Source organism: Phaseolus vulgaris, chromosome 8 (assembly GCF_000499845.2).
Source record: "Phaseolus vulgaris cultivar G19833 chromosome 8, P. vulgaris v2.0, whole genome shotgun sequence".
NCBI lineage: Eukaryota > Viridiplantae > Streptophyta > Magnoliopsida > Fabales > Fabaceae > Phaseolus > Phaseolus vulgaris.
Window position 1 is genome coordinate 9457686 of NC_023752.2, and position 10371 is coordinate 9468056.

Below are 10371 nucleotides of genomic sequence, written 5' to 3' on the forward strand. Positions count from 1 at the left end.
GATATTCGAAGCGAAAGTTTGCAGTTGGAACTTTAATCATTTGTGTGAATCTATTAAGAATCCAATAAATTTGGGTTGGAAACATAAATATTTTATTTTATTTTTATTTTTGAAAATATTTATTTAGTGAGTGAGTGAGTTGATGAGCATTTAAAATATATACATAATTGATAAAGCAGAAATGGACAAAATAAAGGGTGGGTAGAGGGATGATAAGAAGAGCATCTATTATCTCGTGTAAATGTTAACTTATCACCCACTTGCACACCAACTTGCATAAACCGACGACAATTCGCTGATTATTCAAACAAACCAACCCATGCTGCACCACATTTCTTTTCTCTTCTCTTTTATTTATATCCCTTTCCATCAAATTAAATAACAACCACTGTGTCTCAACAATACTCAAAATATAATAATACTCTTTATGCTGCAACTTGCATCCCTTTTTTTCTCTTTCTTTAAACTAATTATAATATTTCCATGAACTTGCCTCCAACTAGGCCTGTGTTCATCTTTCAAAACCCCCCAAAAAGTCACAATACAGCTGAATCCAGCTAGATACATGTCTACTGTTCATTCATTTTTCTTTCTCTCTTTCTTTCTTTATTTCTCTAAATCTAATAACCTTTCTCATTTTGAAGGTATAGAGGAATTGGGATAAGTACTTGCAAAGGTACAAAAGAAAGAAATCACTGGGTCAATTTATGGCACCATAAAATACAACATACGTGATTACTTGATCCAACTTTTTTTGTTTCCAATTTATAGAGTTCAAAATTTACCAGTAACTTGTGGGAAGCATTTATGTTGATACCTTTTTCCGCTTGGTAATTAAATTGTCATTAATGGAAAAAATCATGTACACGTGACAAATGGATCCGTGCACAACTTCACCCGAACAAGTCAGAAAGTGAAAGCACGAACGGAACCCATGCTGCAAGTTGCATCGCCCCACAACTAGCCATCGTCACATTCGCCTTAACTTCTGGGAAGGTCATGTCAAAAGCTCTGCATTTCATGTGGAAACTTGCAATTCACATCTCCTCCTCCTCCTAAGTTACACAACCACTACCTTCCAATATCATCAATTCTCAAACAACTACATAGTCGGTGCAATTCTTATCCCCTCCCATCACATTTTTATTATGCATTCTAAGAACCCTAAGCTTCTAACTCTGTAAAATTACCAAAATCACAAACACCTCAATCTATGTGTTTCTTGTCTTAATGTAAGTCATATAAGAAATTGGGAATTGGGAATTGGAAATTGGGTGAGGAGATTACAAACAAAATGTGTAAACTTTTATATTATTCATACTGATTGTAGATTATAAGCTATGAGGACAAGGAAATTAGTACAAAGGGAACAAAGAATACACCAACATTACATAAATCCTTGTTTCATTCTTCACTTTCTCTCGGTAAAGAGGAACAGTAAAATGATCATACAAGGGTAAAATTAAGAGAAACTTGGTGTTTTTCTTAGGTGACAAGCTCACACAACGTTGTGATATTAATCAAAAAGTATACAACAGCTACTTAATGGCTAAATTACAAAAGGAAAAGGAGAAAAGCCGAAAAAAGTGAATGAAGAAAAAAAAAGGAATACGAACAGTGTTTAAAGTTTGAGGTTTGAAGATCGAAGTCATCGTTGTTGATGATGCAGTTTGGTCGTTCGAGCGAGATTTTCGGCGAATTTGGCGAGGGATTGGAGGTTGCAGCGGAGGATGGTATCGACGAACACGCGCGTGTCGTCGGTGGTGTTGCCGGGAGGGACGTCCACGACGTAGGACTCCACGACGACGGTGCCCGCGGCGGAGCGGGGGTGGAGGGTTGTGACGGAGCGGTAGTTGGAGAGACGGTGATCGCCGCCGACCATGCTGAAGCCAATGACGTGGCGCTCGTCGTCCAGGACGTCGAGGCGCTCGGTGCTGACGGCGGCCGGGAGGCCGGAGATCACGCGCACCTCCCGGAGCGTGCCCACATCGCCGTCGCCCAGGATGACGTGGCAGCTCTTCACGAAGTGCTTGTAGGCCTGCGGGTTGTCGAAGCGCCGCACCACGGACCACACGGTGGAGACGGGCGCCGCGATCTCCTGCACAACGGCGGAGCAGCACTGGTGCGGAGACACCGCGTGGATGTGGTGGCGTGCCACCGCGTCGGGGACGGCGGCGGTGGTCGGAGACAGAGAGGGGTTCGGCATTTTTTTGAGGTTTGGAGTGAAGAAGGTTTGTGAGGGAAGAATGGAATGGTTTGGTTTGGTTTTTCTTTTTTTTTTATTAGAGAGAAGAGAAGGGCTGTTGTTTTGAAGGGAATAGAGGGAAGTTAAGTTTAAGTTGGAGAACAAAAGAGTTTCAGTTGCTTCTGCAGTTATTGGATTATTATTTATATGCATATCAAAACATTTATGCAACCAACATAATTTTTTACAGAATATTTTTAATTAAATAATTTTACTATTTAATTACTACATTCTATAGGTGATGGTATGATTCTTACTAAAAAATCATGTATAATTTTCATTTTTTAATTTTAAAGTTATATTATTTTAATAGAAATGTGGATATATTATATTTGTGTATGTGAAGTTTCATGAACGAGATAATGTACTCTAGGGAAGATTCAATTTTTTAAAACTTTTTATTGAGTTGGATTTTGTTAAAATATTTTTGAATTATATTTTAGTTCTGGATCATTGGAGAAAAGAATAAAAAATGGTAGGAGATGAAGGGTTGAAAGAAGATGGCGGCTTTGATTGTCAAAGTCTGAAAAGGTTATTGGAGTGATGTGAGATCATATTATAAAATAAATCTCATTTTCAATTTCTCAATTCTTCTTCTATGTATTTTTAAACATAATTATGTTTTTCAAAATTTAAGGCAAGGGATGAAGTTTTAGTTCAAGACATGAAGCATCTGTAACCTTAATTTTTTTTATAGAACTACGGACACAGTCGCAATTACCCCCACACATTTTTTTTCTATTAATCGGTGATAATAGAAATTTAACATCCATACAAAAATTTAGATGAATTAAAATTGAAAAATAAAAATTAACATGTAAAATAAATAAATTAAATAATTTTTTTTTTCTTTATCTCTAGTTTAAGTGTTTCTTCTTCTTCAAACTTTTTCTCTTTTCATTGGTAGTTTTGAGATCGGAAATAATGTTCACATTGAGGTTATGATTGATTTGATAATAGATATAAAAAAAATAATGAATTTACTAAATAATATAGTTGCTTGAAATGGAGTGAAGAGAGTGATTGAAAATTGAGCTTATTTTATTTGATGTGAGATTTGGTGTGGGGATAAGTGAGAGTATGTTCTCTCTTTCTTCCTATTGTTGTCTTAAAATAAGGAATTAAGATAATAGTGGAGAAGTTAGTTTGCATATAAAAACTGTACATTAATATTAATTTAAAAATTTAAACAATAATTTTATTTTTTAAGTAATTCATATAAAATGACAAAATACTTCATTATTCTAATAAAATGAGATATATTAAATAAGAGTAAAATCAGAAAATATTTTTGTACACCAAAAAATGGTTATAATGGAGAATTTCTTTTTTATATAGGTATAAATAAATATATTTTCTTATGTCATTTTATCCTTATCAATTATGTATATTCTCCATTATAACTGCTTTTTGGTGTACACAATTTTTTTTGTTGATTCTACCTTTATTTAATATATCTCATCTTATTAGTACAATTAACTATTTTGTCATTTCATATGAATTATTTAAAAATTAAAATTATTTTCTAATTTTTAAATTGTTTTTTAATTTTTTAAATTAATGTTATGTGATGCAAACTAATTCTCACTCTTCCTTTACTTTCTTATTTTAAGGCAACAACAGAAATAAAGAGATCATAATCTCACCCTCACCCTCACTCTTTCATTCTCACACCAAATCAAATAAAATAACATTAGTTTTCAATCACTCTTCACTCCATTTCAAACAACTTTGTTTTTTAGTAAAACCATCGTTCTTTTTTATTTACCTTAACGTGAACATCATCGTACTCTTCGATAATCACGAATGGAAGAAAAGAAAAAACTTGAAGAAGAGAAACTCAAATCATAAGAGAAGAAAAGATTGATTAATCGAATTATCATTTTTTTATATGTTTTTTGTTTTTCAATTTCGACCTATTCAAAATTAGTTTTGTATGTATGTTAAATTTTTATTATCATAGAGAAGTTGAACAGAATAAGAAAATGGGGGATACACAGGTGTTTTCGCTAGTATTAATAATGAGAATTACTAAATATTTTAATCTAATTAGTTAATTAAAATCTTTCAAATTCTAGATTCCAAATTTAAAATTTTTAACTAACTTTCTGCATATTTCGCAAACACGCCCTTAATTTGATCATTCAAAGCAAATTATTATTCATTAATTGCTAGAGTCTAATATAGGTCGAGTTATTAATAAGGCTTTAAATACCACTTTTGTCTTCTTTCCATTTTTAATTTTTTTTTATCGGCATCTTCTTCTTTCCATCCTCTCCCAGTGGTATTAACATACTCTATTTAAATAAATAAAGATGGTCTAGTTGGATTTGTTTCCAATGTTATTCATATAAAATCTAAAGCAAACCAAGTTCACATGATTTGGGTTAGCATACAATGAGTAACTAGTCTACTATTTTTTAATTTTTAGAAAAACAGAATAAAATAATTGCTTGTGTAATAAACACAAAGTGCACCATTTATGAAAGTTCTTCGTAATTGTATCCTTCCAATTTTGCAGCAATTTTTACTATGAACTTAGTTTCTTCATGTTTTTGACTTTTGAAGTTGATGAGGGATTATTTATGCTTATAATCATGTATTAATCATTCATTATAACTTTAACTTCTTCACACACTTTAGAGCATAAGGTTGAAGTAATGTATATCCTCTTAATTATTTATCGAAAATATCCTGCATATCTTTATTTTCTTTAAATAGATTGATTGTTATAATATATTTATGCATAATATTTTATTTGTGAAGATTATTGATTACTTAATTTGACAAGTTACTAAGTCAGAAATAATAAATTGTCTTAAAAAACGGATATTGAATCCATAATGAATAGTTCTAAAATCTCAATATATAGTATTCACTAAATATCAAAAGATGTGTCAAAGTTTGATTGAAATATCTTTGGTATTATAAATTTACGTGACAAATTAAATGAAAACAAAATAAACGATTAAGATAATTCAATTGAGACTGAGATTAATCTTTTTCACTCGTTTGTATTCTTAATGAATAAAACATAACATTTTAACTTGATTGACATTAATGCACATATAAAAATCATTCATATCGATTCCTCACATATAAAATTATTAAGATTGTTTCCAAAATATTCCTCACATATTTATAAAAATATTCTTATCATTACGAACATATGTTATGAAACAATTAACATTTCAAATTTATTCATAGCATTCAAATATACTAAGCATTATTATTTAGGTCAAATACTCAGTAGTACTTTCCAGTCAAATCTAAGGATCAAAATTATGAATAAAGATTTAAGCTTTAAGAATAAAATGATAATATCAATATCAATCAAGAAAAGAATATTATAAATAAATATCACCTTAATACATAAGAGTTTGAACATATTATTCTTGATCCCAAATGGTAGACTTAGTCACTCATATTGGTCATTACAAACATTGAAATCAAGAAACAAAGATACAAAGTGTTTCTCCTTGATGGTTGCCTCCTTTAGGGTTTCATATCTTTAATTATCCTCCCTCCTCCTTTACGGTTCTGTCTCATGCCCTTATTTAACCTAATTGATGTAGGTTAAGTGGCATCTCACTCAAGCGAGATTATTGCTTGCTCAAGCGATTTTTACAAGAATAAAAAACATTCACTGGAGCAAACCTGCTTAAGCGAGTTTGAGGGAGTTTTGGGCGAGACTTAGGCGAGCATGGGCGAGTCCTTGGCAATTTTAATCCAAAGAGCAAGTTTTGCCTCTGGAATGATCTCGCTTGGGCGAGTCTGGGCAAGTTATGGGCGAGTTTGCTCCACAAAGCAAGTTTGTCTCTAGAGTGATCTTCCTTGGACGAGTTCTAAGTGAATTTTGAATGCCTCAACTTTGTGTTTCTCCTCGTCTCTAACTTTTCTATTCCTCTTTTAGCCCTTTATCTCCATTTCCCCCCAGATTCTTGAAATTAACACAAACTTGGGAATAAATAGTTCTTAATCATTTCATAATCCAAAAATATGTAAAAAGATTCAAATTTCTAAATTTATGGTTGAATTATAACTTTATCAATAATTAAAATCCATAAGTGCCTATCTTTTGACGTAAAATATCACTAAATTATTGCACTTATCAATCACATAACTCACTATCATTCTCAATTTGGGTAACTATTTCATCGAGAATATCAGGAGAAAACATCCAACAAACTAGGAGAATCATCCTATAAACACCGAGTTTTAAGCAAGAAGGTGAAAATACCTAACACAAAGCAAGGATGATTGAGTTGCAAGTTTACTCTTGAATGTTTTGATTAGGTTTCCTAAAACCTTAATGACCACCTATATTGAAACAATGATGTATTTTTTTGTATTAGTTATTTAGATACTTATTTTTATGAGAAAAAAAGAATAAAATAAATTGACTCATTTGAAGGATGATCCAACTCGTATATAAAAAGCGTTCAACTTTGATGTTATCAAACAGACCACTATTACAAAGTACACAAATACCAACTCCCACTAAGGGGAGAACCCAAGCCCAAAAAAGACAATTTGGTTCATACTCCCACCTTGACGGAACCCTAAAAGTTGGAATAAACATGTTCATATTTCAACAAATAATTGTTGAATCCAACGTTTTTAAACCAATACCCTGCGCCTACACATTGGTCATGCAACGTCCCATTTCCCTCCACACTCCTCTAGAACTCGTTATGATATTGTTGTTGTTTCTCATATCCTTCCTCGCCCATCCAAAATGTAATGTCTACTTCATTGCCATCAAAGTAACATGCAACACAAAAAGTACCATATTCTCCCTTTTAGATAACTTATTAAATGTTAATTATGAATAATTAATTCCTTAGTTGAGTAAGACATATTTATAATGTTCCCAAAAAATTAGAACCCACACATTACATAGCAAGTCATACCAACATCAATAAAGTCAGCATAAGAATGATAACCTGCCTTCACAAAACCAATACACACACAAACATATATAAAACACCCAAATTTACCTCCAACAGGTTGATCTGTGTGTGATAGAGTTTATGCACATAACTGGTTTCGAGCACCAATTTGAGTATGCAAACATTGCATATTTTTCTTTGTTTGATAGCCAAACCTAGGCTTTTAGTTGGGTCATAGTAAAAATTTCGATGGGATCGGGTCTAGCAATGTTAAAATAATAAAATTCCTCTATTTTCAAATTTAAGTTATAACATATCATTTTAGTGTACCATTTGATTGTAAAAATATCTATATCAATATAATTTCAAGAAAATTTAGCATGAAAGAAGTTGAACTAGGACATGCTCATGTTGAAAAAAAAAAAGACAAGTTTTTAGTCTTAAATACTTCCATGAAAAAGCAAAATATTACCAAAGTTATTAGAATTCTCATTCTCATGTATGCTCTGTAGTTTGTATTCATTTTGATAAAGTTTTTATTTATATTGAATGTATGCTTTATAGTTGTATTCATTTTGATAAAGTTTTTATTTATATTGAATGTATGCTCTATAGTTTGTCTTCATTTTGATATATTTTTTATTTATATTGAGAGTATTAGAGAGATACTTGAGTAATCCTGGCACATAATATTCTGACTATAATGTTTAAATTAGTCTTTATAGTAATTAATTTAGAATCAAAAGTAGTTAGTAGCTAATGTTAGATACAAATTTAGAAACTAGTTTATAAACTTTTATTAATAATAAAAACTATTTTAGATACCAATAATTTTTTAATTTATAAAATAGTATCTAACTTAGTGAATATAATAACTAATTATTTTTTGTCTCCAAAATTTCTTTCTATTTAATGATTTTCGTGCAGTGTATATGCATGATGATATGGTATAATAATGTGATAATATGATATTTTTAAATTCATTAGTTCACCCTTGCATGCTTTTTTGTGTGACTATAATAATCGTACCTAGTACGAGAGCAAATGTTGTTTCAATTCAAGTTAAAGCAAACATGTTTTTAATTGATGGTTGCTGCTTCATTTTAACAAAGTTTTGTTGATGTATGTTTTGTAGACCTTATGCTCCTAAGAATGGATGTATATTATATACACATAGTTATATTTATATCTTAATTTTTGTTAGTATGATAGCAGTAATTAATCAAGGCGTTGCAGGTTACGTTGAAGACAATAACAAGGAATGTGTACAACACCATTAAGGAATAAACATAATACTAAATGAAAAAGTTTATGTAACTAATGCTTAATTTAGTAAGTGAACAAGGTGAGTGAGTAAATATTATTATTGAAAGAGTGAGATTGACGTTAGTTTCTCAATTGTAGTGTTTTTTTTGGAATAAGCGTCTACCACTAGGTTAGAATATAGCTAATACTCAAAGCACAATTATTTTTACTTAGGTGTGTAACAGTCTAAACACAACATTTTGATTTTGATTTGACATACTTAACTTCTGTAACAAGAAAATTAATGTCACCTGTATAATCTCCCTCTCAACAGTTGTTCTATTGGAAATCGAATTGTGACATTGGGTCTCATACCAATTGTTAGATCGAATTTTTAACATTAGATCAAATTTTTTTGTTAACAATTAGAGCACAAATCTTTCTACTTAAAAATGTTAGCAACCTAAGCATCACAATTTATTTGTAACATGATCCACTTAACTTTTGTCATGGGACAATTGATATCACCTCCAACCGTCACAAGTGTAAAAAAAATCTTTTTACATCACAAAATCTACATCAGTTAACATGAAATCACTATGAAAAAAAATATGGTGAGATTTTTATAAATACTATATATGTATTCTACATCAATTAGTCTTCTAATCAATGTAAAAAAGAAATACTACATCGGTTCATTTGCTAGTAAAAAAGAAATAAAATTACTTATATGTGTCAATAAATTGTTCAATATTATACATAATATTAAATAAAATATATTTAATTATAATAGAGTAGATAATAAAATTATTCATCGTGATATAATATTAAGACATAATATCGATATAAAAAAAATTATACTATAAAAATGCATAACCGATCCAAACCAAATACAAAATTTAGTATGGTTTGCTTCAGTTTGAACTTTTTTATCATAAAAAATCAAACACTAAACTATAATATCTGAGCCTTTCTATTAGTTGGAGACTAAAACTAATATATAAAAAATCATGTTTGTTTTTTTGTGTGTCAAAATGAGTGACATAATGCTTTGTTGACATAACTATTATAGTATATCTATCAACTTTCCATTATTAATAAATGTTAAAACTATATTCCTTTCAATGTAATACCTATATTAATATTACAATAAATTTAAAATATTTAAAGTAATTGATACAAATATTTTGTATATTTAGACATATGTAACCTTGTTCATTAATAGTATAGTATAATATAATAAAAGATAATTTTATTGAAATTTATTATTAGTTTGATATTAAATAAGTTGTTAATACTAAATAATCTTATAAAGGTATACATTTTATTTAAATGATCAATAAATATGATTAAAATACCATAATCTAATTCGACATCATTCATCCATATTTATTTCTTATATATTAAGCATATGTGACACACTAGATTTGATACAAGTTGTGACGGTTCTATTATTAATACAAAATAGATCACATTGTAAAGGAAAAATCTTAATAAATTGTATACAGACACACGTGTCCAAGGTATTTTAATCTAACTATTAGATGCACGTATCTAAGGAAATTTTAATATAACTATATAGTGAGCAATATTAAATCTAAGTGAGAGAGATCGTTGAAAATTTATGTTTTCCTTGTCTAATATATATAGACTAATATGGTTACATTTTTTTACAATTATATTATTTATTTAGTGCTGTAATTTAAATGATCAAATTAAGAGAGTTTATTAGACTCCTAAAACGAAAATTGTACGATTTTAATGATTGGATAGCTTAATTGGTGAACTTTAGTATAGCAAAATTATTAGTGTATCTATTTTTTCTCTATCCGAAACCCTAGTTATAGTTCCAAAACATCAAGTTACATAATATGTACCTATTTTCTCCATCTGAAGAATTACAAAGGTCTCACTAAACAAGTTTAACAAGTGAATTTATTGATCAACTTTAAACAAAACCGCAGCAATATTAATAAATAAAAAATCTTG

At 29.9% G+C, this 10371-nt stretch overlaps 1 protein-coding gene across 1 annotated transcript; it reads right to left on the bottom strand.

Moving 5' to 3' along the window:
- Nucleotides 1-1283: 1283 nt before the first annotated feature.
- Nucleotides 1284-2406, bottom strand: LOC137825937 (abscisic acid receptor PYL4-like). The gene has a single exon (XM_068631750.1). The coding sequence runs from the start codon at nucleotides 2396-2398 to the stop codon at nucleotides 1649-1651; it is 750 nt and encodes a 249-aa protein (XP_068487851.1). The 5' UTR covers nucleotides 2399-2406; the 3' UTR covers nucleotides 1284-1648.
- Nucleotides 2407-10371: the final 7965 nt, after the last annotated feature.

Bases quoted from the DNA above. Each gene is read 5' to 3' on its own strand.
- LOC137825937 (XM_068631750.1), bottom strand. From the start codon at position 2,398: ATGCATATAAATAATAATCCAATAACTGCAGAAGCAACTGAAACTCTT.